Here is a 27,664-nt window from a genome sequence, read left to right on the forward strand (position 1 = left end):
TTGAAATAATTACCAAGGAAAGGAGCTGGGCCGTATGGCAGAATACCTCTATGCTGCTTTTAGCTTAGGTTGCCAAGTTGCATTCCAGATGAAAGTTAGCCTCCCTTAGAACCCTGAAGACCCTACTTTCCAGTTGTCTAAAATCCAGTGTTGCCACTGAGAAATTGATGCCCATCTGATTCTTGGCTCTTTTGTAGTGAACCTCTTGTTCCTCTTGGGACAGTTTTAGGCTGCTTCCTTTGCCCTTGGGCTTCTGTGACTTCCCTCGATGTGTCTAAATGAGAGTCTTTTCCCTTCATCTTAAAGTCTATTTTATGTGATATGAGTATCGCTATTCCAGCTTTCTTTTGATTTCCATTTACATGGAATATCTTTTTCCATCCCCCCTTCATCTTGATGGACCCTTGTTGGGTCCTTTCAGTGTAAACATGTGAGTCTCCCTTCAGCTCTAGGAACTTTTTTTTCTCTCTCTTGCTCCGTTTTTTGTTCTCCTCTCTGATCAGATCTTCATTCAAAATTAGCTGTCCAAAATGGGAACTTTCTTGTGTTATCCTTTTGAGAATCTGCTGCAGTCAAATTTCTCTGGCCTCTCTATGTGGACCACCTGCAGGTCTAATATCTGACCTGGGTTGGTCCTTTGTCTTTTTGTTCTCGTGCTCTACATTCTGCAAGATTTTCTTAAATTTTCTTTAGAATTTAATTTTTATGATTTTTTTACTTCATCCATCTTTTTTTTTTGGGCTGCATTGGTCTTTGTTGCTGTGCACAGGCTTTCTCTAGTTGCAGCAAGTGGTCGCTACTCTTCGTTGAGGTGCATGGGCTTCTCATTGCGGTGGCTTCTCTTGTTGTGGAGCATGGGCTCTAGGCATGCGGGCTTCAGCAGTTGTGGCGCGTGGACTCAGTAGTTATGACTCAGGCTAAGTTGCTCCGCGGCTTCCTCCACAAGAGGGCAGACAGCAGTATCAAGCAGTATCAATAGTATTTTGTCTTGTGGAAGTGAAAACCACAGCCACAGAAAGATAGAGAAAATGAAAAAGCAGAGGACTTTGTACCAGATGAAGGGACAGGATAAAACCCCAGAAAAACAACTAAATGAAGAGGAGGTAGGCACCCTTCCAGAAAAAGAATTAGAATAATGATAGTGAAGATGATCCAAGACTTTGAAAAAAGAATGGATGCAAAGATTGAAAAGTTTACCAAAGACCTAGAAGAATTAAAGAGCAAACAAATATATTTAGAGTGTACAATTTGGTATCCCAGTCTCCCAATTCATTCCCCCCCAACCCTGCCAGCTTTCCCCACTTGGTGTCCATATGTTTGTTCTCTACATCTGTGTCTCTATTTCTGCCTTGCAAACCAGTTGATTTGTACCATTTTTCTATAGTCCACATATATGTGTTAATATACAATATTTGTTTTTCTGACTCACTTCACTCTGTATGACAGTCTCTAGGTCCATCCATGTCTCTACAGATGTCCCAGTTTCATTGCTTTTTACAGCTGAGTAATATTCCATTGTATGTGTGTACCACATCTTCTTTATCCATTCATCTGTTGATAGACATTTAGGCTGCTTCCATGTCTTGGCTATTGTAAATAGTGCTGCAGTGAGCATTGGAGTGCATGTGTCTTTTTGAATTATGGTGTTCTCTGGGTATATGCCCAGGAGTGGGATTGCTGGGTCATGTGGTAGTTCTATTTTTAGTTTTGCAAGGAACCTCCATACTGTTCTCCATAGTGGCTATATCAATTTACATTCCCACCAGCAGTGCAAGAGCGTTCCCTTTTCTCCACACCCTCTCCAGCATTTACTGTTGGTAGATTTTCTGATGATGCCCATTTTGACCGGTGTGAGGTGATACCTCATTGTAGTTTTGATTTGCATTTCTGTAATAATCAGTGATGTTGAGCAGCTTTTCATGTGCCTCTTGGCCATCCATATGTCTTCTTTGGAGAAATGCCTATTTAGGTCTTCTGCCCATTTTTGGATTGGGTTGTTTGTTTTTTTGATATTGAGCTGGATGAACTTTTTATATATTTTGGAGATTAATCCTTTGTCTGTTGATTCGTTTGCAAATATTTTCTCCCATTCTGAGGGTTGTCTTTTCATCTTGCTTATAGTTTCCTTTGCTGTGCAGAAGCTTTGAAGTTTCATTAGGTCCCACTTATTTATTTTTGTTTTTATTTCCATTATTCTAGAGAGTGGATCATAAAAGATCTTGCTGTTATTTACGTCAAAAAGTGTTCTTCCTATGTTTTCCTCCAGGAGTTTTATAGTGTCTGGCCTTACATTTAGGTCTTTAATCCATTTTGAGTTTATTTTTGTGTATGGTGTTAGGAAGTGTTCTGATTTCATTCTTTTACATGTAGCTGACCAATTTTCCCAGCACCACTTACTGAAGAGGCTGCCTTTTCTCCGTTGTATATCCTTGCCTCCTTTGTCATAGGTTAGTTAACCATAATTTATCTCTGGGCTTTCTATCCTGTTCCATTGATCTATATTTCTGTTTTTGTGCCAGTACCATACTGTCTTGATCATTGTAGCCTTGTAGTATAGCTTGAAGTCAGGAAGCCTGATTCCACCAACCTCGTCTTTCTTTCTCAAGATTGCTTTGGCTATTCAGGGTCTTTTGCGTTTCCATACAAATCGTAAAATTTCTTGTTCTAGTTCTGTGAAAAATGCCATTGGTAATTTGATCAAGATTGCATTGAATCTGTAAATTGCTTTGGGTAGTATAGTCATGTTCACAATGTTGATTCTTCCAATCCAAGAACATGGTATGTCCCTCCATCTGTTTGTGTTGTCTTTGATTTCTTTCATTAGTGTCTTATAGTTTTCTGAGTACAGGTCTTTTACCTCCTTGGTTAGGTTTATTCCTAGGTATTTTATTCTTTTTGTTGCAATGGTGAATGGGATTGTTTCCTTAATTTCTCTTTCTGATCTTTCATTGTGTTAGTGTATAGAAATGCAAGAGATTTCTGTGTGCTCATTTTGTATCCTGCAACTTTACCAAATTCATTGATTAGCTCAAGTAGTTTCCTGGTGGCATCTTTAGAATTTTCTATGTATAGTATCATGTCATCTGCAAACAGTGACAGTCTTACTTCTTCTTTTCCAATATGGATTCCTTTCATTTCTTTTTCTTCTCTGATTGCTGTGGCAAGGACTTCCAAAACTGTGTTGAATGGTGGTGGCGAGAGTGGCCATCCTTGTCTTGTTCCTGATCTTAGAGGGAATTCTTCCAGTTTTTCACCATTGAGAATGATGTTTGCTATGGGTTTGTCATATATGGCCTTTATTATGTTGAGGTAGATTCCCTCTCTGCCCACCTTCTGGAGAGTTTTTCTCATAAATGGGTGTTGAATTTTGTCAAAAGCTTTTTCTTCATCTATTGAGATGATCATGTGGTTTTTATCCTTCAGTTTGTTAATATGGTGTATCACATTGATTGATTTGCATATATTGAAGAATCCTTGCATTCCTGTGATAAACCCCACATAATCGTGGTGTATGATCCCTTTAATGTGTTGTTGGATTCTGCTGGCTAGTATTTTGTTGAGGATTTTTGCATCTAAATTCATCAGTGATATTGGTCTGTAATTTTCTTTTTTTGTAGTATCTTTGTGTGGTTTTGGTATCAGGGTGATGGTGGCCTCATAAAATGAGTTTGGGAGTGTTCCTTCCTCTACAATTTTTTGGAAGAATTTGAGAAGGATGGGTGTTAGCTCTTCTCTAAATGTTTGATAAAATTCACCTGTGAATCCATCTGGTCCTGGACTTTTGTTTGTTGGGAGATTTTTTTTTTTTTTTTTTTGGCCCACGGGCTTAGTTGCTCCGTGGCATGTGGGATCTTCCTGGAGCAGGGATCAAACCCATGTCCTCTGCATTGGCAGGCAGATTCTTAACCACTGCGCCACCTAGGAAGCCCTGTTGGGAGATTTTTAATCACAGTTTCAATTTCATTACTTGTGATCAGTCTGTTCATATTTTCTATTTCTTCCTGATTCAGTCTTGGAAGGTTATACCTTTCTAAGAATCTGTCCATTTCATCCAGGTTGTCCATTTTATTGGCATATAGTTGCTTGTAGTAGTCTCTTATGGTGCTTTTTATTTCTGTGGTGTCTGTTGTAACTTCCCCTGTTTTATTTCTGATTTTATTTATTTGAGTCCTCTCCCTCTTTTTCTTGATGAGTCTTGCTAGAGGTTTATCGATTTTATTTATCTTCTCAAAGAACCAGCTTTTAGTTTTATTGATTTTTGCTATTGTTTTCTTTGTCTCTATTTCATTTATTTCTGTTCTGATCTTTATGATTTCTCTGTCTACTAACTTTGGGTGTTGTTTGCTCTTCTTTCTCTAGTTTCTTTAGGTGTAAGGTTAGATTGTTTATTTGGGATTTTTCTTGTTTCTTGAGGTAGGATTGTATTGCTATAAACTTCCCACTTAGAACTGCCTTTGCTGCATCCCATAGGTTTTGGATTGCTGTGTTTTCATTGTCATTTGTCTCTAGGTATTTTTTGATTTCCTCTTTGATTTCTTCAGTGACTTCTTGGTTGTTTAGTAGCGTATTGTTTAGCTTCCATGTGTTTGTGTTTTTTACAGTTTTTTTCCTGTAATTGATTTCTAATCTCATCACATTGTGGTCAGAAAAGATGCTTGATACAATTTCAATTCCTTGAATTTACCAAGGCTTGATTTATGACCCAAAATGTGATCTATCCTGGAGAATGTTCCATGTGCACTTGAGAAGAATGTGGAATCTGCTGTTTTGGGTTGTAATGTCCTATAGATATCTATTAAATCACGCTGATTTATTGTGTCATTTAAAGCTTGTGTTTCCTTATTAATTTTCTGTGTGGATGATCTGTCCATTGGTGTAAGTGGGTTGTTAAAGTCCCCCACTATGATTGTGTTACTGTCAATTTCCTCTTTCATAGTTGTTAGCATTTGCCTTATGTATGGAGGTGCTCCTATATTGGGTGCATATATATTTATAATTGTTATCTCTTCTTCTTGGATTGATCCCTCGATCTTTATGTAGTGTCCTTGTCTCTTGTAACATTTTTTATTTTAAAGTCTATTTTATCTGATATGAGTATCGCTACTCCAGCTTTCTTTTGATTTCCATTTGCATGAAATATCTTTTTCCATCCCCTCACTTCCAGTTTGTGTGTGTCCCTAGGTCTGAAGTGAGTCTTTTGTAGACAGCATATATATGAGTCTTGTTTTTGTATCCATTTAGCCAGTCTGTGTCTTTTGGTTGGTGCATCTAGTCCATTTACATTCAAGGTAATTATCAATATGTATGTTCCTATTACCATTTTCTTAATTGTTTTGTTTATGTTTTTCTTCTCTTATGTTTCCCACTTAGAGAAGTTCCTTTAGCATTTGTTGTAGGGCTGATTTGGTGGTGCTGAATTCTCTTAGCTGTTGCTTGTCTGTAAAGCTTTTGATTTCTCCATTGAATCTGAATGAGATCCTTGCTGGGTAGAGTATTCTTGGTTGTAGGTTCTTCCCTTTCATCGCTTTCAATATATCGTGCCACTCCCTTCTGGCTTGCAGAGTTTCTGCTGAGAAATCAGCCGTTAACCTTATGGGAGTTCCCTTGCATGTTATTTGTTGTTTTTCCCTTGTTGCTTTTAATAACTTTTCTCTGTCTTTAATTTTTGTCAGTTTGACTACTATACGTCTTGGCGTGTTTCTCCTTGGATTTATCCTGCCTGGGACTCTCTGCACTTCCTGGACTTGGGTAGCTATTTCCTTTCGCATGTTAGGGAAGTTTTCAACTATAATCTCTTCCAGTATTTTCTCAGGTCCTTTCTCTCTCTCTTCTCCTTCTGGGACCCCTATAATGCGAATGTTGGTGCATTTCATGTTGTGCCAGAGATCTCTTAGGCTGTCTTCAATTCTTTTCATTCTTTTTTCTTTATTCTTTTCTGCATCAGTGATTATCACCATTCTGTCTTCCAGCTCACTTAATCGCCCTTCTGCCTCAGTTAATCTGCTATTGGTTCCTTCTAGTGTATTTTTCATTTCAGTTATTGTGTTGCATACCTTTGTTTGGTTGTTCTTTAATTCTTCTAGCTCTTTGATAAATTTTTCTTGCAACTTTTCGATCTTTGCATCCAGTCTTTTTTCAAAGTCCTGGATCATCTTCACTATCATTATTCTGAATTCTTTTTCTGGAAGGGTGCCTACCTCCCCTTCATTTAGTTGTTTTTCCAGCATTTTATCTTGTCCCTTCATCTGTTACAAAGCCTTTTGCCTTTTCATTTTATCTGTCTTTCTGTGGCTGTGTTTTTCAGTTCCACAAGATGAAATACTGCTGATACTGCTTGATTCTGCTGTCTGCCCTCTTGTGGAGGAAGCTATCTAGTAGGCTTGTGGGTGCTTCCTGATGGGAGGGACTGATGGTGGGTAGGGCTGGGTTGGCGGAGCTCAGTGAAACTTTAATCTGCTTGCCTGCCAATGGGTGGGGCTGTGTTCCCACCTTGCTGGTGGGTTGGCCTGAGGCTACTCAGCACTGGAGCTTATAGGCTCTTTGGTGGGGCTAATGGTGGACTCTGGGAGGGCTCACACCAATGAGCACTTCCCAGAACCCTTGCCGCCAGTGCCCCCCATCTCCTTGGTGAGCCACAGCTGCCCTCCACTTCCACAGGCACCCCTCCAACACCATCAGGTAGGTCTGGTTCAGTCTCCTATGGGGTCACTGCTCCTTCCCCCTGGGTCCTGGTGAGCACACTTTTTTGTGTGCCCTCCAAGAATGGAGTCTCTTTTTCCCCCAGTCCTGTGGAAGTTCTGCAATCAAATCCCACTGGCTTTCAAAGTCTGATTCTCTGGGGCTTCCTTCTCCCGTTGCTGGACCCTCAGGTTAGGAAGCCTGATGTGAGGCTCAGAACCCTCACTGTAGTGGGTGGACTTCTGCAGTATAACTGTTCTCCAGCTTGTGAGTCACCCACCCAGCATTTATGGGATTTGATTTTAACACGACTGCCGTCTCATTGTGGCTTCTCCTTTGTCTCTGGATGTGGGGTGTTTTTTTTGGTGAGTTCCAGTGTGTTTCTGTTGATGATTGTTCAGCAGTTAGTTGTAATTCCAGTGCTCTTGCAAGAGGGAATGAGCGCATGTCCTCCTACTCCGCCATCTTGATTCTGTCTCCCTCATTGTAGTTTTGATTTGCATTTCCCTAATGATTAATGATACTGGGAGTCTTTTCATGTCTTTAATGGCCATTTATTTGTTTTTTGTTTTTTTTTCTTTTTTCTTTTTTTTTTTCCTCTTTTGGCTATGCTGCACAGCTTGTGGGGATCTCAGTTCCGGGACCAAGGATTGAACCTGGGCCACTGTAGTGAAAGCCCAGAATCCTAACAACTAAGCCATCAGGGAATTCCCCTTTATTGGCCATTTATAAATCATCTTAGGAGGAATGTCTGTTCAAGTGCTTTACCTATTTTCGATTGGGTTATTTGCTTTTTCATTGTTGGCTTTTAGAAGTTCTCTATATATTCTGAATTTTAATTCCTTATCAGATATATGATTTGTAAATATTTTCTCCCATTCCGTGAATTGCCTTTTAATATTTTTTTGTGGGGGGGTGGGGTGCTGCTTTGGGTCTTTGTTGCTCTACATGGGCTTTCTCTAGTTGCAGCGAACGGGGGCTACTCTTCGTTGCAGTGCATGGGCTTCTCATTGCTGTGGCTTCTCTGGTTGCGCAGCACGGGCTCTAGGCGTGCAGGCTTTAGCAGTTGTGGCACGTGGGCTCTAGAGCACAGGGTCAGTAGTTGTGGCGCACAGGCTTAGTTGCTCCTCAGCATGTGGGATCTTCCCAGACCAGGGATCAGACGCATGTCCCCTGTATTGGCAGGCGGATTCTTAACCACTGTGCCACCAGAGAAGTCCCTGGATTCCGTTTTGACTCTGTTGATAGTATCCTTTGATGCACAAAATTTAAAATTATTGTGAAGTCTAATTTTTCTGTTTTTTCTTTTATTGACTATTTATACATAGAGTTTTGTATTACTTTTTAACTTTAACATGTGAGCATTTTCCCATGTTATTAAGTTTACTCTCTAGAAACGCTCCTTTAATGTGTGTATCATATTCAAGCTATGAAAGTGCCAGCGCCCTAGGGGACTCTTTTTAACAGTTTCTAATATTGTGCCATTTGCCATGATACGTAGCACTGGAAGGGACATCCCTCTACCTGAGTCTGCAGTCACCTCTCTGACAGGATCCTTGCACTGCATTCTAAGGAATGAGGCTACATGAACAAAAGGCCTTTTGTTTGTACGTTTGGCTTTTGTATGAGTTTTTGCTTGCTTCCTTCCAGACTTCCACTGTGTGAAGGACTAAGCCAAGTGTTTTTTTCTGTAGAAATTAGGACTTCCTTGTAGGATGGCTCTAAACCAGGTGTGGGCTCCAGGCCCATGGAGCTGAGCCATCTCTGACACTTGAGGGGCTGTTGTCCTTCTGGGCTGCCACTGTGGTCTTGAGTAACCAGGCCATCTCTGCTTATAGCCCAGCTCCTGTGGAGATGCTGAACCTGAAGCTTCGCCGGCCAGCCTCCGGTGATGATATTGACCTCAATGCTACCTTTAATGTGGACACTCCCCCAGCCCAGCCCTCCAGCACCCAGCATGGCCGTGCCAAGAGGCTCTTCTCAGTGAAGGCACAGTAAGTGGTAGTCCCTGGCCCTTCCACAGCCTGGAGGGAGGATGGCTAAGAGATCTCTGCAGGTCCTGCCCTAATAGCTATAAGTGGCTGACAGGGCAGTGAGGGTCACCTGGGCTTGGTCATGGCTTTGGTTCAAGCCACTTTTTCTTCCCTCTCCTGAGTACTCTGTACAAAGCTCTTCTCTTGCTTGTCTCATTAATCTTCACTGTCACCCTTCAAGCAAAGTTTGAGATGTGCATTAGAGAGAACACGTGGGTTCCAGGAAAGGCAGGTCTGGGCTGATGCTGTTGGGAGGCGGGGTACTCCCAGTACCTTGAATGCCTGCTCACTAGAGTCCTGAGTCAGGGACTCTAAACTTCCTCTTACACTGTGTGTCCCACAGGCTTGAGGCAGGACCATATCAGACCATGGAGCCCAGAGCCCTACCACCTAAGGAGGTAGCCCACAGGGGCAGGCATGAAAAGCTGTGAGGAGCTGCAATGGGATGGGTGGACCCTGCACTAGGAGTGCAGTGGGACTGGGAATGGGGAAACTATCTCCTTGGTCAGGCAGGCCAGTGTAGTTCATCATGGAGAAGGAGCTACTCCCATATATCCGTGTAGGTATATGCTGCTCAGGAATGGAGTCAGGAGCTGAGCAAGTTTTTTCTCAGTCAGAGACTTTGGACATGAGAGAAAGAAATTGAGATGTTAACCAGTGGAGGTGGAGGAGGCCCAGGTAGAGGACAAAAGGGAAAGCCAGCTGGATTATCCACCCCTCCCCAGCCTCAGGGGCAGAGGCACCAATGCTATATAGGACCAGGCCTGGTAGCAGTGAGAAACAAACCCAGGGCATGTGGGCTGCAGTCAGGGTGCCTATCAGTGCCTGCTTGACACTCTGGCTTCCATCTTGTTGCCTCTTTAGCTATAAAGGTTGAAAGTGGGCATCTGGGGCCTGCAGGCTGCCACACCTTTTAGAGACATTTCTACCATCTTCAGTGCCTGCGAGGCGGGGTGAAGGAGCCCAGCCTCCCCAGAACCAGACTTGCAAGTGGAGCAAGAGGAGATTCTTCCCATGGTCATCATGTGGCATCACCACAGGCTGTGGGGGCAGGAACAGAGGGGTTCATTGTCAGCAGGCCCTGGTCCTGCTCCTGTCCTTATGGCTTTGAGAATCCACAGTGTCAGCCTTAGGTCACCATTCTCCTATCCATCTGGGAAGATATGAGGAGAGGGTATCCAGCTGCTAGGGTCCCCAGGAGTTAGATGGAGACACTGTGTCCAGCTCTGGAGCTAGGAGTGGGAGGCCAGGGCCTGGGGCCCTGATCTGTTTTGCCCCAGACCCTGCCTGCACAGATTATCTAGGGAGATGGCCTAACCCTGTGTTCTGAGAGCACTTTATGGGCTCTCTAACTTACTGAGGGTCCTGTAGAGGTGGTAGCCCCTCTCTGGGCAGATAGGGCTAGGCCTGAACTCACTGTCAGGGTATGACTGGCCTTCCTTCTGTGGGTAGTGAATCAGTTGGGCTCCCCAGCCCCACATACAGCCCAGGATGTGGTGAGGTGACTGAGAGCCCACCATTCCAGTGGTGAGCATTCCAATAGAATTGATTTGGCCTTGAGTGGAAGCCACAAGATTGGAATATGGCCCAACCTCCCCTGCCTCCACCACTCTGGTGTCTGTGGCTGTCCAGCTGTTCACAGACCTGCTCTTGGGGTGGGGATTACTGAGGTCCCTTGCCCAGCACGCAGCCATGCTACGCGGTGGCTCCCCAAGGGGCATGTGGTGAACATGGTTCACCTTCCTCTTTTGTTTTGCTCACCTGCCTCTTGTCTTCATGTCTCGCTTTTGCAGTTCTCCTGTTCAGGACATACCCAAGAAGATTCCCAAAGGCCCCAAGCAGGTAAGGCTTCTCAGAAGAAGTTCAGGCAATCACCCTGCAACCCTGGCCAGGACTGAGTATGAATCTGGTCTTCTTAGAGGTCAGGGTCTTGCCAGAGCCCTCTCACTCCTGGAGGACTGAAGCACTTTGGAGCCACCCTAGGAACTTTACTCACTGTCCTTCCTGTCCTCTGGTGAGGCATCAGAGATCCTGATCCTATTCAAACACCCCTCCCACCCTCCTCATTTGCTACCATCTGGCTCATCAAGCCCGGCTCTGGGGTCTCCCCTGCAGGAGTCCCAGCTCTCGCTGGGTGGCCAGCGCTGTCTGGGAGAGCTTGATGAGGAGCTAGCTGGTGCCTTCCCTGTCTTCATCCGGAATGCTGTCCTGGGCCAGAAACAGACCAAGAGGGCCAGGGCAGAGCCCTATCGCAGCACAGATGCAGTGAGTGTGGTTTGCCACAGGTGGCAAGTGCCAGCCTTCTCTGGGGTGGGGCTGGGTGGCCAGCCCCCTAGCCCAGTAGCCTGGCCCACTCACCTCTTCCTTCTGCTTTAGGTAAGGACAGGCTTCGATGGACTTGGAGGCCGGACAAAATTCATCCAGCCTGTATCCTTGTTCTGTGGCACTGGGCTGAGCTGAGCTATGGTGCTCATACCATCCCTCACCTGTACCCCCAGACCCCAGCCTACCGGTGGCTGCAGCCCAAGGTGTGCAGAACCAGACCTTGCTCAGTGTAGCAGGGCTGCCCACCGCCAAGTCTGAGCCTTTCCTGCCCTGCATTCCAATCCCCTCTTTAGGCCTCTTCCTTGACATTTCCCTCAGACTGACACGACCATGATCCGCCCACTGCCCGTTAAACCCAAGTCCAAGGCCAGGGCTAAGCAGAGACTGGGGCCCAGGACAGCGCTCCCTCCCTCCCAGGCCAAGCTGGACACCTTCCTGTGGTAGTAAGAACAGTGAGCCTGATCAGTGGCCAGATATATGCCTCTGACTTGTAAGCCGAGGACTGGTGACTGGCTCAGCAGAGGGTTTGGGGGGCATGGCCCCTCTGCTAAGACCAGCCCTAAGGACAATGATAAGCAAGAAGATGGGAGTGAAGGTGAGGCCCAGAAACTGTGCTTTTCCTGCACACACATGCTGCCCTACCCCCATCACACTGGGTCTCCCGTTGGAAGCTGATGTGATCAGCTCACCGTTCCTGCCGTCAGGGCTTGTTCCTTGTTCCAGGCTCCCATTTATAGCCATGATCAGATGTGGCTGGGCTGCTTCTGGTCCTCTAGACCAGGCTCTTTTGTTGACTGTAAGGACCAAAGTGCTTGAGGCTTCTCAAGCAGCCTCAGCCTGCCCAAGCTTCTGTCTGCCTCTGACTTGCTGTTGGCATGGCCTGGACTAAGCACATTGGGGAATGGGGCATGGTGGTAGAGAGAGGAGGCGGTGGGGGGTAAGATTTCTACGTGAAATAAAAAAGATAAGAGTCTTTTCTTCCTGGCTCTGGGAGTGTAAATTTGCACTCACTTTGGAAAACTGTCTGGCATGATTTTCTAAAGTGGGACCCTCACCTAGACCCAGACCCAGAAGTTTTACCCTTAGGCATGTGCTCTCTCATAGGGCACAGGGAGACTCTAACAAGAATGAGATCACTGCGGCAGGCGCCGGCGGCGGCTGGTGGAGTGGGAGGGAGAATGACATCACCTCAGCTTTGTCCATAGTCTCTAACCTGGGCACAGTACAAAGGCCATAAGCAGGAAAGCGAATGGGTGTACTAGGGTCTAGACACACAGGGAACTCACAGCAAGCACAACAAATGACCAGTGACAACCCCCTCTTCTCCACCTTTCAACTCTGCCAGCCAAATTGCTAGCCTCTGTGTCTTAGCTTCAAAAGTACTTTCTCCCAGAAGACTTCCCTTTTAATTCCTAGATAAGGACCCCTAAACTTCCCTGTCTCACTACTGAATGGGAATTCACCTGTTTCTGCAGGTCCCAGCATGGACCTGCCACAGGAGGGAATGCTTCAGGCTGAGAGTACCCAGCTGCTCTCCAGCAGGTGTGGCGGAGCCTGGGGCTTCTTGGGGAGGAAGTGACACTCTTGGTTATGGGAGTTGGACCCCTCTAGTGCTGCCTTGAGCCAAGGACAGTTAGTGAGGGGAAGTGCAGCATCAAGTTGAGGGTGCAGTGGCTGGCTGATAGCTTTCTTATAGATCAGTAATGAACAATTAAAATTAAAAACCCAAATACCATTTACATTAGCACCAAAAAAGAAGAAAAAAGAAAACAAATTTTTTAGGTATAAATCTAACAAAATATGTACAAGATCTCTGTGAGGGAAAACTACAAAACTCTGGGTCTGTACATACAATGGAATATTATTCAGCTTTTAAAAAAAAATCTGAAACATGCTACAACATAGACAAATCTTGAAGACATTAAGCTAAGCAAAATAATCCAGGCACAAATGACAAATACTGTATGATTCCATTTATATGACATAGCTAGAGTAGTCAAATTCATAGAGACAGAAAGTAGAATGGTTGTTGCCAAGGGTGGGAAGGAGGGAATAGGAAGTTACTGTTTAACATGTTGAGAGTTTCAGTTTGGGAAGATGAAGTTCTGGAGATGAATGGTGGTGATAGTGGCATAACAATATGAATGTCTTTAATGCTACTGAACCGTACATTTAAAAATGTTAAAATGGTAAATTTAATCTTATATTTTATCACAATAAAAAAAAAAGGGCTGAAATTCTGATACATGCTACAACCTAGATGAATGTTGAAAAGATATGCTAGGTGAAATAAACCAGACACAAAAGGGCAAATATTTTATGATTCCACCTCCATTAGATACCTGGAGTAGGCAAAGCCATAGAGACAAAGAAGAATAGGAACTCCCAGGAAAGAGGGTATCGGAAGGTTATTGAAGAGTTGTTATTCAATGGACACAGTATTTCTCTTTGGGTGAAAGAAAAAGTTCTGGAAATAGTGGTGATGGTTACACAACATTGTGAATGTATTTACAGCCACCAAACTGTACCTTTAAAAAATGGTTAAAACCACAATTAAAAAAAAATCCATCTACTATTTTAATGAGTGAAAAAAATCAGGAATGGATGTTGAATTTCATCAAATGCCTTTTGGTGTCTTTTGAAGATACCACTTATTTCAGAATCTGGCCCTAGTTTCTGTACCTAGTACACATGACACATCCAATAAATGTTTATTGAATGAAAAAAACCACACACACAATTACCTATCACTTTACACTCACTAGGATGGATATAATTTGAAAAAAAAAAAAAGGAAAAACCAGTTTGGCCATGTTGTGGGGAGATAGAAACTTCTGTACATTGCTAGTGGAAAATAGTTTGTTGGTCTATCAAAAAATTAAATATAGAATTACCATATGACCCAACAATTCTACTCCTAGGGATGTACCCCAAAAAATTGAAAACAAGTACTCAAGTACTTGTTCAAGAATGATCATAGTAGCACTATTCATAATACCTGAAAGGTGTAAACACTCAAAGTTGGGACTTCCCTGGTGGTGCAGGGGTTAAGAATCTGCCTGTCAATGCAAGGGACACAGGTTCGAGCCCTGGTCTGGGAAAATCCCACATGCTGCAGAGCAGCTAAGCCCATGCGCCACAACTGCTGAGCCCACAGGCCACAACTACTGAAGCCTGCGTGCCTAGAGCCCGTGTTCCACCACAAGAGAAGCCACTGCAATGAGAAGCCCGTGCACTACAACGAAGAGTAGCCCCCTCTGCCGCAACTAGAGAAAGCCCGCGCACAGTAACGAAGACCCAACACAGCCAGAAAATAAAAATAAGTAAATAAACAAATAAATTAAAAAACAACCTCAAAGTCAACAGATGACTGGATAACAAATTGTGATATATACCTCTGATGGAATATTATTTGGCCATAAGGAATGATGTACTGATACATGCTACAATTTGGGTTAACCTCAAAAAGCTGTTAAATGAAAGAAAACAGATGCCAAAGGTCACATTTTTGTATGATTCCTTTTATATGAAATATCCAGACTAGGCAAATCGCTAGCAACAGAAAACATATAAGTGTTTGCCAGAGGTGGGATGGGGGAATGGGTAGTGAATGGGTACTTACCATGGTTGTGGTGTTTTTCAGTGGGTGATGAAATTTTGAAATTAGAGATGGTGGTTGCACAACATTGTCAATACATTAAATGTCACTAAATTGTATACTTTAAAATGGCTCTTTTAATGTTGTATGGATTTTACCTCCATTTTTAAAAAAGAATTTATGAATGAATTTATGAATTGGGAGACTGGGATACCAAATTGTATGCTCTAAATATATGCAGTTTATTGGATATTAAAAAATAAATAAAAATGATAAAAAATAAAAATTAAAAAAAATTTACGATAGCATCTGGTTTAGCTATTGCGGAGTTTTGTGGGGAGCTGTGGTCCATCCTCTAGAGAACTGGCCCCAAGTCCCCAAGAAGGCAGGAGACATCTGTGGGTGAAGGGTACACAGGACCTCTCTTTCCTATTTTTGCAATTTCCTCTGAGTCTATAATTATTTCAAAATAAAGTTTAAGTGACAAATAAGGACACTTATCATGGCTGCCCCATGCCTCCCACTCTCAGGGATGGCACTCAGAGACTCACAACCTTTTCTGAGTCCTGGGACTCATCAGTGAGTCACTCATCACCTAGGGCTGCCAACTGTCCTGGCCAAGCAGCTGCGGGCAGAGGGAATCCCTGATCCCTGAGGAGATGGCTCAGGGGCATGCAGGCACTCCCAAAGATACTGGGCTCCATCCCAAATCTGTGGTTCAAGCCCTGGATGTGGGACAGTGTAATCCATAAGCTCTCCCAGCCTCTGGGATGTGACTGGCTCTGCCCTCTAGGGTCTCCAAGTTTCTGTGTGTGGGGACAGGAGGCCAGGTGAGTCCTCAGGACAAGGGAGTTTCCACAGTACTTCGTGGGCAGAAAGCCCATCCAAGCAGGGGTTCCTAAGGGGGATAGGGGTGTGAGGTTCGGAACATCTAGGGAGCTACGTGTGACCACATGGATCCCTCCCATGGCCCTGCCCCCTTCCCCAAGAAAAATATCTGCTCTCCCACAGAGGGAACAGATCCAGGAATTCTGTCCTACCTTGCCAGTGCCCTAGGGCTGCCAGAATTCTGCCAGGCTGGGCTGTGCTGAACAGGCTGGAGGCAGGACCAGGAGCCTGCTCAGTCTAGTTTCACTTTCACTTTTGCTTTCCCCGAAATGACAGAGGAGCCAGGAAGAAGGCTGTGGCCAGCAGCGTCCCTCACTCCTTAGCCTTAGTGCCTGTTTGCACTGGCCACAGCTGGGCACTGGCTTCTGCTGGCACTGCCTCCCACACAGAGACCCTGTCTGTGAGCACTGCAGCCTGTTATCCAGCCCCAGGCCTCAGAATGGATGTTCTGGAGACCTCCAAGTCACTGGATGAAGAGCTGTACTCGCGGCAGCTGTGAGGCCCAAGGTGGGGAGGAGGGCAGGGTGGCCTTCTGACTTCTGATCTCCAATTGCCTGCCCTCTTACATCCTACCCACAGGTATGTGCTGGGCTTATCTGCCATGCAGAGGATTCAGAGAGCCAAGGTGCTGCTGTTAGGCCTGCAGGGCCTGGGGGCTGAGGTGGCCAAAAACCTGGTCCTGATGGGCGTGGGCAGCCTTACTCTTCATGATCCCCACCCTGCTTGCTGGTCTGACCTGTCTGCCCAGGTGAGGGTCCTGGGGGCTATGGGTTTCCAGACCAGGGTGGGGGTAGGGCCCAAGAGAAGACTCCTTGCTAAAGCCAGACTGGGTCCCTCTTCAGTTTTTCCTTTCAGAGCAGGACTTGGGAAGGAGCAGGGCTGAGGCATCTCAAGAACTTCTGGCTAAGATCAATGGAGCTGTTCAAGTGTGCGTCCACACAGGTGACATCACTGAGGACCTGCTGCAGGACTTCCAGGTGCCCTCCCAGCCCTACTCTCCAGGCCAGCCCAGTGTCTCCCTCCAGCCCTTAGCAGTAGGGTGGGCTCGAAGCAGTTCTGGCCCTGCTGATCATGAGGTCCACCCAGGTGGTGGTGCTGACTGCCTCGGAGCTGGAGGAGCAGCTGAAGGTGGGCACCTTCTGCCACAAGCACGGAGTCTGCTTTCTGGTGGCTGACACCCGAGGCCTTGTGGGGTGAGATGGCTTGCCTAGCCTGCCACATCACGGGCAGCATCCGGTCCCAGTGCTGTCCCCAGCTCCCGGCTTGCTCCAGAGCCCCTCTACCCAACCCCAGGCCTGTCCCAGCATCCCCTCTTGATCACAGTCCTCAGTCCCATTCGTCTGCTTCATCCAGTAAATCCTTCAAACTCCAGCTTCCAAGCCTCTTCCAGCATTCTTTGCCCAATTCCTCTGGGCTTGCCCTAGTGTCTGTCACCTTTCACCACAACAGTGGCAGTTAACTACTGAGCCATCTCAGTGACCCCTACCAACCCACCACAGGCAGTTGTTCTGTGACTTTGGTGAGGACTTTACTGTGGAGGACCCTACAGAGGCAGAACCCCTGACGGCTGCCATCCAGCACATCTCCCAGGTGGGTGCTAATGTGGGGGCAGAGGAGCTGCCAGAGCCTGTGGGAAACAGGGGCAGGCAGCCCTGAGCAAGCCACCTCTTATCCAGGGCTCCCCTGGCATCCTCACTCTGAGAGAAGAGGCTGATGCCCAGCACTTCAAGACGGGGGATCTGGTGACTTTCTCAGGCATTGAGGGCATGGTGGAACTCAACGGCTGTGCTCCTCGGCCTCTCCACGTGCAGAGTTAAGTCAACCCCACTCCAACTCCAGGCTCAGTGCCCAGGCCCCCATCGGGGGTAGACACAGCCTGGTCCTTGGAGATAACTTCTGCCTCCTCCTTCCTCAGGATGGCACAATGTTGAGAACATGATGCAAGACAGGATGGGGTGTGGGGAACTACTCAGGTTCAGAGGTCATAATGACTAGGCTCGATCTCCCCCAGGGAACAGGACCTTGGAGATTGGGGACACAACAACTTTCTCTCGTTACTTGCGTGGTGGGGCTATCACTAAGGTCAAGAGACCCAAGACTGTGAGCCATGTGAGTTCGAGTGAATCTGAGGTTGGGGAGCGTGGGCGCCTCAAGGGGCCAGCAGTGTTCTGGACCTGACCCTGAACCAAGTGCCCCCTGCAGGAGCCCCTGGTCTCAGCCCTGCTCCAGCCCCGTGTGGTGGCCCAGAATACCCAGGAAGTTCACCGTGCCCGCTGCCTGCATCAGGCCTTCCGTGCACTGCACAAGTTCCAGCATCTCCATGGCCGCCCTCCTAAGCCCTGGCATCCTGTGAGTGGCCCCGATGCCCCTCCCCCCAGCCTCTGTCTTAATGGGGCCTCCCCCACCAGGAGGCAGCAATGACTATCTTACAGATTCAAGTTTGAATCCAGAAGCAGTTTCCCACGCATATAAATGAGATGATAAACACTATCTCTAGACCAGAGGCTGGGCCCATGAAAGGGCTAAGCACGAAGCCTGGGGACCCACGCTACTCCTAACCCCTAAGATCTGGCCTGGAAGCTGCCCCCAGGTTGGGGAAGCCTCCAGGGCCGTTGTCTGGCACCAGGCATCCTTTAGTGGGGACTTCCCACCCAGGCTGCTGCTTCCTCTTCTGTGAAACAGAAACAGGGTGGATGGCTGCCTGAAGGATTCAAATGGGGAATGGCGCTCAGGCTGGTGCTGCTTTACCCACGGAGTTCTACCTGATAGGTTGATGCAGAGATGGTGGTGGACCTGGCCCAGGCCCTGGAACCACTGAAGGGGACAGAAGGGCCTTTGGAAGAGCAGCTGGATAAGGCTCTGGTGCGGACAGTTGCCCTGAGCAGTGCTGGTGTCTTGAGCCCCATGGCAGCCATGCTGGGTGCAGTGGCTGCCCAGGAAGTGCTGAAGGTAGGCGGAGGCAGAGGCAGGGCGGGGCTGGGAAGGGTGCAGAGGTCAGTGTGGATGCCACAGGGTGCCCAACACCAGACAGTGGCTCTGGGGGCTTCACCAGCCTGGGTGCAGCCCTCAGCCAGGGTCTGAGGGGATTAAAAGGTGGCCAGAGTCCCCAAACTCAAGTGCTGATTTCTAGGCAGTCTCCAAGAAGTTTATGCCCCTGGACCAGTGGCTGTACTTTGATGCCCTTGATTGCCTTCCAGAAGATGGGGAGCCCTTTCCCAATCCTGAGGACTGTGCACTGGTAAGAACCTGGGGTAGGGGTGCAAGCCTTATCCAAACTCAGGACTGAGGGAAAAGAAGAAGAATGATCCCGAGATCCTGACCTGGAAAACTGGGTGCTAGAGGGAGATGCAGCACAGGCCAGTGGCCATCACTGACCCCTGTCTGTGTCCCCTAGACAGACTGCCGCTATGACGGGCAAATCGCAGTGTTTGGGGCCAGTTTTCAGGAGAAGCTGAGGCACCAGCGTTACCTCCTGGTGAGCTATGTGGTGAGGTTGGGGGTGTGTGGAAGGGCAAGGCCTGGCCCTCTGCCTAAGGTTGCTCCTGCCAGCAGGTGGGTGCTGGTGCTATCGGCTGCGAGCTGCTCAAAGGCTTTGCCCTAGTGGGCCTGGGGGCCGGGGGCAGTGGGGGCGTGACTGTTGCTGACATGGACCACGTGGAGCGCTCCAACCTCAGCCGGCAGTTCCTCTTCAGGCCCCAGGACATTGGTGTGAGTGCTGACCCCTCCCCACATCTGTGTCCTGGACTGTCATCCCACCGTGCGCCCCTCCCCCCACCCAACGCCTTCCCGCTTTCTTCTCAGAGGCCAAAGGCAGAGGTGGCTGCAGAGGCCGCTCGCCGCCTGAACTCAGACTTGCAGGTGACCCCGCTCACCCACCAGCTGGATCCCACTACAGAGCACATCTATGGGGACAAATTCTTCTCCAGTGTGGATGGCGTGGCTGCTGCCCTGGACAGTTTCCAGGCCCGTGAGTGCTCAACCCTGGAACTCGCCCCCCGTCCGAGTCTGTGCCAGCTCCACTTCTGACTCTCTGCCCCCTTGCCAGGGAGCTATGTGGCCGCTCGCTGCACCCATTATTTGAAGCCCCTACTGGAGGCGGGCACAGAGGGCACCCGGGGCAGTGCTTCTGTGTTCATACCGCGTGTGACTGAGGGCTACAGAGCCGTCGCCTCTGCTGCGGCTTCTGAGGATGCCTCCTACCCTGTCTGCACCATACGGCACTTCCCCAGCACAGCCGAGCACACCTTGCAGGTGGGAAGAACCCCAGAGACATACCCACCCGGCTCAGTCCTCGGCTGCAGACCTGTTTGCTAACTGGCACCTCATGGTTCCTCCCTCCCCAACAGTGGGCCCGGAATGAGTTTGAAGGACTTTTCTATCTGTCTGCCGAGACCATCAACCGCCACCGACAGTAAGGCCACCAACAAGGATGAATGGGAGTCCCGGCTCCCTAACACCAAGAGGCTTAGGGCCTAGCCTCAAACTTTCTCCTCTGTCCACAGGGCACTCACACCTCAGGCGGGCTTGGATGAGCCACACCTGCTGCAGGTGGTGCTGGGTGTCCTGAGAGAGCGTCCACAGACCTGGCGAGACTGTGTGCTGTGGGCCCTTGGCCAGTGGCAACTGTGCTTCCATGACGGCATCACACAGCTGCTGAGACACTTCCCATCTAACAAAGTGGGTGGCTAGGGGTCAGGAGGTGAAGGGCCCCGGGTGACCCGATTGAGTCCAGCAGCCTCTATTTTCCCTAGTTGCTGGAGGATGGTTCAACTTCTTTCTGGTCGCCTCCCAAACAGTGTCCCCAGCCCTTGGAGTTTGACGCCAGCCAAGTGAGTGTGGTCCCTTGGCGGCACTGAGATGGGAATGTGGCCCCTCAGAGTGGAGGTGGGCACCTCTATATTTTGTAGCGATGCACAGATGCTGAGAGGGAGAGAGCCATGTTTGTGCACAGGTGGGTGTCCACATGGGAGGCAGAGGCAGGCACTCAGATCCACAAGCGGGCGGTGACCCCCGCCCCATGCACCCCCAAAAGCTCACTCAAGCCCACACAGCCACCCCTGCTCTCCATCTCACTACAGGACACGCATCTCCTCTATGTCCTGGCGGCTGCCAACCTGTATGCCCAGATGCATGGGCTGCCTGGCTCACAGGACCAGACTGCACTCAGGGGACTGCTGAAGTTGCTGCCACTGCCTGACCCCCAGGACTTGGCCCCCATTTTTGCTAGCAACCTGGAGCTGGCTTCTGCTTCTGCTGAGCTTGGTGAGGTCCCTGGCCCTGGCCCCCCATGCTGTCACCCAAAGGCCTGACCCGCCTCAGCCTGTGCTACAGAAAGAAGATGGGGTCTGGGGGCCCTGAAGCCAACTCACTACCTCTCAGGCCCTCTGATCTTGCTCCTCTCTAGCCTTGGGTTCATCCTCTGGCCCCCCAGTAGGTCCTTTCCCTGCTGCCTACCCCACCCCCACCTTACCCCCTGGCCCCCGTTCCCATGGCAGACTCTCAGCAAAACAAACAAACAAAACACTGGTCCCTGGGGAGCAACTAGCTGTGGCCCCCAGATGAGGACAGAGTCACATAGGTGTACATGTGTGCATGTGGGCACACACGTGCGTGTGCACACACGCAAGTGAGGGCTGGGGCTGCTGGAGAGGAGCTTGCGCATGCCTGAAAATGGAACGTGATAGGTTTGGCAGGGACCGAGGATAGGCAGCAGGCTCCAGAAGAGTGCAGGACATGGGGGCTAAGGACTGGCCCAACACCCGCTTCCTCCGACAGGCCCTGAGCAGTTGAAGACACTGCATGAAGCCCTGGAAATCTGGAGCGTGGGCCCTCCCCTGGAACCCTTGACGTTTGAGAAGGTAGGGGCCTCAGTAGCGATGAAGACCCGGGCTAGAGAGGTTGTTGGGGAAGGTAGCTTTGAAGAGCTAAGAAGGTAGCTTTGAAGCCCCTTGGCCTGTTTTCCTCCCAGCAGGACCCCAGAAGCTGCTCACCTTCCCCAAGCCTCAGCCTCCTTATCTGTTAAGTGGGAAGATGTGAGCATCCACCCCACAGGATTGTGTGAAGAGCTATGCAGTGGCACAGCCTTGGCCAAGGTGAGGGGCACTGGGACAATGTTAACACTACTGTGCCTTGGGTCTCACAGGACAATGACAGCAATTTCCATGTGGATTTTGTGGCAGCAGCAGCCAGCCTGCGAGCTCAGAACTATGGGATCCCACCAACTGACCGTGCCAAGGTACCCTGCCTCTTGGGACTCAGGCCTGGAGGTGGGGGTCAAATCCTAGCCTTATGCCTTGGGCCCAGACCAAATCTCCTATCCTTGGCAGACCAAGCGAATTGTGGGCCAGATCATCCCAGCCATTGCCACCACTACGGCAGCTGTGGCTGGCCTGGTGGGCCTGGAGCTGTATAAGGTGGTGGGCGGGCCACGGCCCCGCAGTGCTTTTCGCCACAGCTACCTGAAGCTGGCTGAAAACTACTTTACCCGCTGGGTACCTAGCGCCCCAGCCATCCAGGAGGTGAGCCCTTGACACCCCACCCATACCAGACCTGAGTTTTCCCTGCACCTACCCAAACAGGCCCTACTCTAGCTTCAGGCTCTCATCAGGGCCCAAACTCTGGGGGAGTCCTCAAGACTCCCTCCATCCGCCTCCCTGCTACAAAGCCAGGCTGGGACCTGTCAGACACAGGAAGCAGCCGTCAGCCACCCCCACCCCCCAAGCCTCTGGGACTGGGGGAGCTGCAGCTTTAACTCATTAGTGGAGCCAGACATCCCCCACAGTTCCCTCCTTTCCAGGAGTGCCCCTGAGGGGGAAGGGGGACTAGGGTCCTAGCCCCAAACAGAGCCTAACAGCAGCCTGCAAGGCATGGGGATCCTGGCCTGCCCCCTCGACCTGAGTTCCAGGGCACTGAGTTTACCACCACAGGTGTGGGGTGTGCAGCCCTGTAGGGGTGTGTACATTCATGCCACAGGTGTGAGTGCACATGGGTCTGGGCACCCCTGGCCCTGTGGTGTGTGGGCATGGAGGGAGCATGATTGCACATCTGTGTGCCAGACGGGGCTGCAGGGCTCTTTCACAATGTGGGCTTACCTGGGTGTGCATGTGAGTACACAGGTGGGCTTGTGTGCGTGTGTGTTCCTTCAAGTGTAGGGCTATGAATGCCCCTGGCTGTGTGCCTAGGCTCTGCAAGAGTTGGCATTTCCTTAGGGCACAGGAGAGGGTACAGAGAGAATTCCACCAGGGGAGAGGGGAGAGGGCAGAGGTCATGGGCCAGCACTGGGCTTTTGCTGAGCAGCCCTGGGGTCCCTCAGGGCACAGCACACAGAGCCCCTTTGTGAGGGGCCCCTCCTCTAGCTAGAACACAAACTGCCTTTGTCCATGGAGGAGGGGGAGGGGAAGGTCCCCCATCTCACCTCTGGCCTCCTCTCAGCTTGACCCCACTGTGTTTTCTGAGGAGCTGGCAGAACCCTTCCTGTCTTGGTTCCTGGCTGCCTGCCACCCTTATGCCCTCAGCTCTGGGTATCAGAATCCCAAGACTCTAGAAATAAGGAAGGAACAAAGGGACAGAAAGAGGAGTCCTCTGTGGACTCTGTCCCTGCTAGAGTCACTGTGCCCCTTGCCCGTGTGCCCATGAGTAGTCCAAGGCCCCAGTGGTAAAGGATGAGGGGACAGGATGTACCACCCCCCAGCTTCCAGCCTCGCATTTGAGGAACAAGCAGCTTTATCAGAGACTGCAGTGGCCCTGCTCCGGCTTCCTCAGGAAGTATTGCCACCCCCCCAACACACACACACACACACACACACACACACACACACACACACACACACACACACACACACACACACCCCCACCCACCGGCCTGTGTGATGGATCGCCTGTTTCCCTGTGCGGGGGCCCCGTAGCCCCATTTCCTGTGCTAGCCCCGGCATGGGCGGGGAGGATGTTGAGATTCTGGGCCCAGATCCCACCTTCCACCCCCACTCCCTGGCTTCTGCTTCCTGCCTCTAGTCCAGCTCCTCCCCTAGGAAAGGGGCCATAAGCTATTGGTAACTGGGGTAGGGGGAGGGTATGTGTGTAAGAAGCTTCTCACTCCTCCCCACTACCACCCCCCAGTTCCATCACCTGAAGTGGACCTGTTGGGACCGCCTGGAAGTGCCTGCTGGGCAGCCCGAGAGGACCCTGGAGTCACTGCTGGCCCATGTCCAGGTGTGCCCCATTCCTGCCCTGCCCCCAGGCCTAGCCCAGCCTGGCCCAGCTGGCACTGACCTGTCTCCCTCTAGGAACTACAAGAGCTAAGGGTGAGGATGCTGCTACACGAGAATGCCCTGCTCTACTCGGCAGGATGGCCTCCTGAAAAGCAGGCCCAGCACCTGTCCTGCAAGTGAGCCCACACCTGGCTTTAACCAGGCCTCATTCTGTCCCTAGAGGTTGGAGGTGGAGGACAAGTAGCCTTTCCTCTTCCCAACCCCATTTGGACCCTTCACACCTTCCTGAAGTTTTCTTTTGCCAAATGGAGCCAGCAAATGGGCTGGGGGTGGGGTGAGGGCCAAGAGCCTGAGGAGGGGCCTCTTGGAGCTGCCTGCTTGGCCAGCCCCACCAGCTCCTCCACACCCTGGTCAGCTCCCCTTTCACGGCCCACTCCCAGGGGACTCAGAGCTTCCTGCCTCCTGCCCCCCGCCCCGCCAGCCGCTCCTAAAATAGTTTCAGATGTTTCCTGTCTTGGGCTCCTCCTGCTCCTGGCTTGGGCTCCTTACGGCCTGCCAGCACCCTGTAGTCCATGCCAGGACACTCTCTGCCTGCCATTCTCTGCTCACCTACCCAATCTCTCCACCCCTCTCCCCTCCATGCCACCAGGGTGACGGATCTGGTCCTGCAGGTGACAGGCCAGGTACTTAAGCCTGGGCAGCAGGTGCTGGTATTGGAGCTGAGCTACGAGGGTGAGAATGAGGACACTGTCTTCCCACCCTTGCACTACAAGCTGTGACAAGGCAGCAGCCCCACGACTCAGCTCTGTCGAGCCCTGTGTCCCAAGCCCACAGTAGGCGCTTAATAAATGCTTGTTGAAGGAAGGTGTAAGTGGACCGGATGGATGATGGAGCATGGGGCAGACACATGGCGTGTGACATGGACATGATAGGGACCCCTGCAGGGAGGGAAAAGGCTCTTTAGATTCGCCTGCCTGAGTTGTGCCTTGTAGGGCTGAGGCTGCCTCCTAGAGCCTCAGGGGTATGGAACCAGGACAGTCCAAAGAAAGGCCTTTATTGTCCCAGGCTGGAGGGCAGGGTCAGAGGTAGCTGACAACATCATTGCAGATGATGGGCTGGCGACTGCGGCAATTCATGAGGGCTGCAAAGCGTGAGACATCTGCAGGCAGTTCAGGTTCCGGGCGAGGTGGGCATGACAGTCGCTTTCCTGCCACTGCTGCCCTGCGCGCCCTGGCCAGCTGGCGCCGCAGTTGCTCAGAGAGGCCAAGCAGGAACTGGGGGGGCCGAGCACGGGCACGGGGCCCTCCCCCATTGTCCCCCTCACCTGCCGCCTCAGGCAGCTCCATCCAGTTGTGCACCAAGTCAGCAAAGCAGTTGTCCCCCAGCACCAGGGGCTGGCGACTACGACCTCTGCTCAGCAGGGCTGCTGTCCAATCCTCAGCTTCCAGCCCCTGCCAGTGCTCCAGGCAGGCATCTGGGGTGGACTTGGGCCGTGGTCGGTGGGCAGGTGGTACTCTGGCCACAGGAGCTCCACCAGGCAGGGGGATGCTACTGGCTGAGAGGCGCTGTCTACGTGGGGGCCATGCTGAGGGTGGTGGGTGCTGGAGTACGGGCAACTCTTCCTCTCTCCATGTGCTGCCTGACACCTCTGAGAAGCCAGAGTCCCAGTCCAGGGCATGCTCTTTGGGGCCCCCCAAGGCTGCACCCCTGTCTCCTGTCACTACAGCTTCTTCCTCTTCTTCCTCCACACCACAGACTGAGTCCTCTTCCAAGGCATCTGAGGCCCTGAGCCTGTGCTTGAGCCGCATGCCTGGGCCAGGTTTGGGGGGTGGCGGAAGGGGGCCAGGCATCGGGGGTGAGCCTGTGTCCCGGCCACAAAGCTGTGGAAGAAGAGAGGGCAGAAGTCGGGGGGGCAGTGCTTGTCACCCCTGTCTGCCTGGTCAGGCCAATTCCAAAACAGAAGGCCCAGGAGGGCTGAATAGGCCGCAGGCCTAGGCAGCAAGGCCTCTAGTGGGCACAGGGCCGGCGTGGGGCGCTGGCACACGAAACTCGTGTGGCTCCCATCAGCCGACCTGGTGGCAGTCCGGCAGGCTGCAGCACGCAGAGCCGGGCAAGTCGGTACCCGCCACCAGGGCGGGAGGCAGGGTTGCGGGCCTGCATCGGGAAGTAGGTCCTGCTCAGGGCTGGGGGGGCATCCTGTGCCTCTTGAGGGATTCAGCTCCCGAAAGCCCACAGCGTCTTTGAGAGAAGAACAGAGCACCTGCCAGGTGGGGTATAGAGGGGGAGGTACGGGCCAGCCTGGAGTAGGGGCATCCATAGCAGCGCCACCACCTCTTTAGTCCCTCGCAGCCCCCTGTTCCGCCCGACAAGAAGTTTCTCCCACCAACTTCCTCCGCCGCGCCGGCAGCACGGCCAGCTGGGCGGCTGTTACTTGATGCCCAGCACAGCTCCCAACCGTCCGAAACCCGACGCGGGCCATCTGGGCCATCTGCGCCGCCCCGCCCCCATCCTGTCTTGGATGGGCACTCGGGACAGCCCCCCACCCGAGTGCCGTTCGGGCAGGAAGGCAGCCGAGCACCCCACGCGCGTCCTCACGAACCACACCCGCTCCCAAGCCTCACCAGTTCCCAGCGGAGCTGGCCCAGGAAACTGTCAAGCCGAGCGCTGTGCATGCCCGTGCCGGAGCCCCCGCCAGGCCTGCTAGCTCCTCTGCGAACTCCAGCGACAGCGGTGTGGAGAGGGCCCTGCGGGCCGGCCAGCGGCGCCCTTGCCCTCCGCCTGGCTGCGCGGCTCCTCCCTCTCCCTAGCTCCTGCCGCCGCCCCAACATCTGGCAGCCCCGCCCCGCCCCCGGCGCCGCAGCCAATGGGGCTGGGGCGGGGCCGATGTGGCACCGCCCCCAGGGCTCCGCCGGGTGGGCAAGCCTGACGCCCACTACCCACTCCGCAGCAGCTCTGGGGGGAGGGGAGAGACTGTAGCTGGACGCTGGGCGGGGTCCGGCCCCGGACTCCCCAAAGTCCCGGTCTGTTGAGCTGACTCCGGGTTCGCCGCATGGCCCAGGACAAGTCGCTTCCCTGCGGTAGCCTCAGCTTCCCCGCTTTCCCCAGGATAGAGTTGTGGTCCCTCCCGCAGGGGACCCTGGAGGGCGCGGGTTCCCCGGCTGAGCCTTTCCACGGGCAGAGCGTCCCCAATCGTCCGATTCGGCAGTGCTGTGGCCCACTCGCGGTCCAACGCACTGAATCCGCTCCTCGACAGTCCCTGGACGTCACGGGAGGGGTCCGGCTCCTCTAAGGACTCCAGGAGCGCGGAACCTCGTTGCAGCACCGGCGAGGAGCCTCGGCCAAGGCCCAGCCCCCGCCGTCTCTGCCCCTCGTCTCAGCCGAGCTAAGCAGAGCTGCCCTCTAGTGTGCAGCGCGTGGTTAGCTGCGATTCCCGCCGCGATACCCGCATCCCCTCCGCCTGGGACCACATGCAAGCTGCTAGTGAGCGCAGGGGCTTACGGAGGGGCTCTCTGACTCTCTGACCGGAGTCGTCATTGCCCATTCCCCGAGGCCGCTCCATAATCGGAGGATAGGTTCAAGGACACAGACTAACTGGAGACAAACTAGACAAGTCTGTAGATAGAAAGATACTAGAGAATGAGGGCAACGGGCTAACTTGGGAGAGGGGACTCTCAGAGGAGATGGCATCTGTATGAGATCTGGATGAGCCATCGAGGGGAGATCAAGAAGAGGAGCATTCCCGGTGGTGGGATCAACCAGTTAAAGGCCCCGCGAGAACAGGAGCGGGAAAGGGCACAGCATTAAAGAAGGCCCAGATATCTCTGATGGTGGTAGTTGCGGGAGTGAAGAGGTCAGCAAAACCAGGCTCCTAGCAGTCTTAGAAAGGAATAGAGGTTTTGTTCTTGGTGTGATGGGGAGCACTGGGGGATTTTGAG

The 27,664-nt window shown here is 51.1% G+C and overlaps 3 protein-coding genes across 8 annotated transcripts in view; 2 read left to right on the plus strand and 1 right to left on the minus strand.

Annotated features, from left to right (window-relative positions):
* The window catches only part of TRAIP (TRAF interacting protein), a 31,632-nt gene extending 16,768 nt beyond the window's left edge, over nucleotides 1–14,864 (plus strand). For both annotated transcript variants that reach the window (XM_057706687.1, XM_057706688.1), the window contains exons 11-15: nucleotides 8,517–8,672; nucleotides 10,505–10,553; nucleotides 10,827–10,976; nucleotides 11,088–11,138; nucleotides 11,355–14,864. In XM_057706687.1, coding sequence (XP_057562670.1) covers nucleotides 8,517–8,672; nucleotides 10,505–10,553; nucleotides 10,827–10,976; nucleotides 11,088–11,138; nucleotides 11,355–11,480 — 532 coding nt within the window. In that variant the 3' untranslated portion in view covers nucleotides 11,481–14,864. The remainder of the gene's footprint in view (nucleotides 1–8,516; nucleotides 8,673–10,504; nucleotides 10,554–10,826; nucleotides 10,977–11,087; nucleotides 11,139–11,354) is intronic.
* A 927-nt stretch (nucleotides 14,865–15,791) lies between these two features.
* UBA7 (ubiquitin like modifier activating enzyme 7) lies at nucleotides 15,792–24,591 on the plus strand. 5 transcript variants are annotated; one of them, XM_057706538.1, is made up of 24 exons: nucleotides 15,792–16,017; nucleotides 16,102–16,270; nucleotides 16,365–16,499; nucleotides 16,609–16,715; nucleotides 17,022–17,112; nucleotides 17,199–17,334; nucleotides 17,534–17,631; nucleotides 17,725–17,871; nucleotides 18,292–18,471; nucleotides 18,653–18,760; nucleotides 18,917–18,997; nucleotides 19,075–19,230; nucleotides 19,324–19,489; nucleotides 19,568–19,773; nucleotides 19,869–19,933; nucleotides 20,025–20,199; nucleotides 20,274–20,351; nucleotides 20,601–20,784; nucleotides 21,298–21,380; nucleotides 21,665–21,757; nucleotides 21,849–22,040; nucleotides 23,638–23,730; nucleotides 23,805–23,905; nucleotides 24,379–24,591. In XM_057706538.1, exons 1-24 carry the CDS (start codon nucleotides 15,962–15,964, stop codon nucleotides 24,506–24,508), a joined length of 3,030 nt encoding a protein of 1,009 aa, XP_057562521.1. In that variant the 5' UTR covers nucleotides 15,792–15,961; the 3' UTR covers nucleotides 24,509–24,591. The 5 variants fall into 5 exon arrangements, with proteins under 5 accessions (XP_057562521.1, XP_057562522.1, XP_057562524.1 ...); XM_057706539.1 differs by having other exon boundaries at nucleotides 20,319–20,351; XM_057706541.1 differs by lacking the exon at nucleotides 16,102–16,270 and having other exon boundaries at nucleotides 15,792–16,101; nucleotides 16,365–16,464.
* A 176-nt stretch (nucleotides 24,592–24,767) lies between these two features.
* INKA1 (inka box actin regulator 1) lies at nucleotides 24,768–27,014 on the minus strand. The gene is made up of 2 exons (XM_057706544.1): nucleotides 26,351–27,014; nucleotides 24,768–25,609 (listed from the first exon to the last, which is right to left on the minus strand). Exons 1-2 carry the CDS (start codon nucleotides 26,555–26,557, stop codon nucleotides 24,809–24,811), a joined length of 1,008 nt encoding a protein of 335 aa, XP_057562527.1. The 5' UTR covers nucleotides 26,558–27,014; the 3' UTR covers nucleotides 24,768–24,808.
* Between the last annotated feature and the right edge of the window lie 650 nt (nucleotides 27,015–27,664).

The sequence above is a fragment of the Hippopotamus amphibius genome, chromosome 13 (genome assembly GCF_030028045.1).
Source record: "Hippopotamus amphibius kiboko isolate mHipAmp2 chromosome 13, mHipAmp2.hap2, whole genome shotgun sequence".
Lineage (NCBI taxonomy): Eukaryota > Metazoa > Chordata > Mammalia > Artiodactyla > Hippopotamidae > Hippopotamus > Hippopotamus amphibius.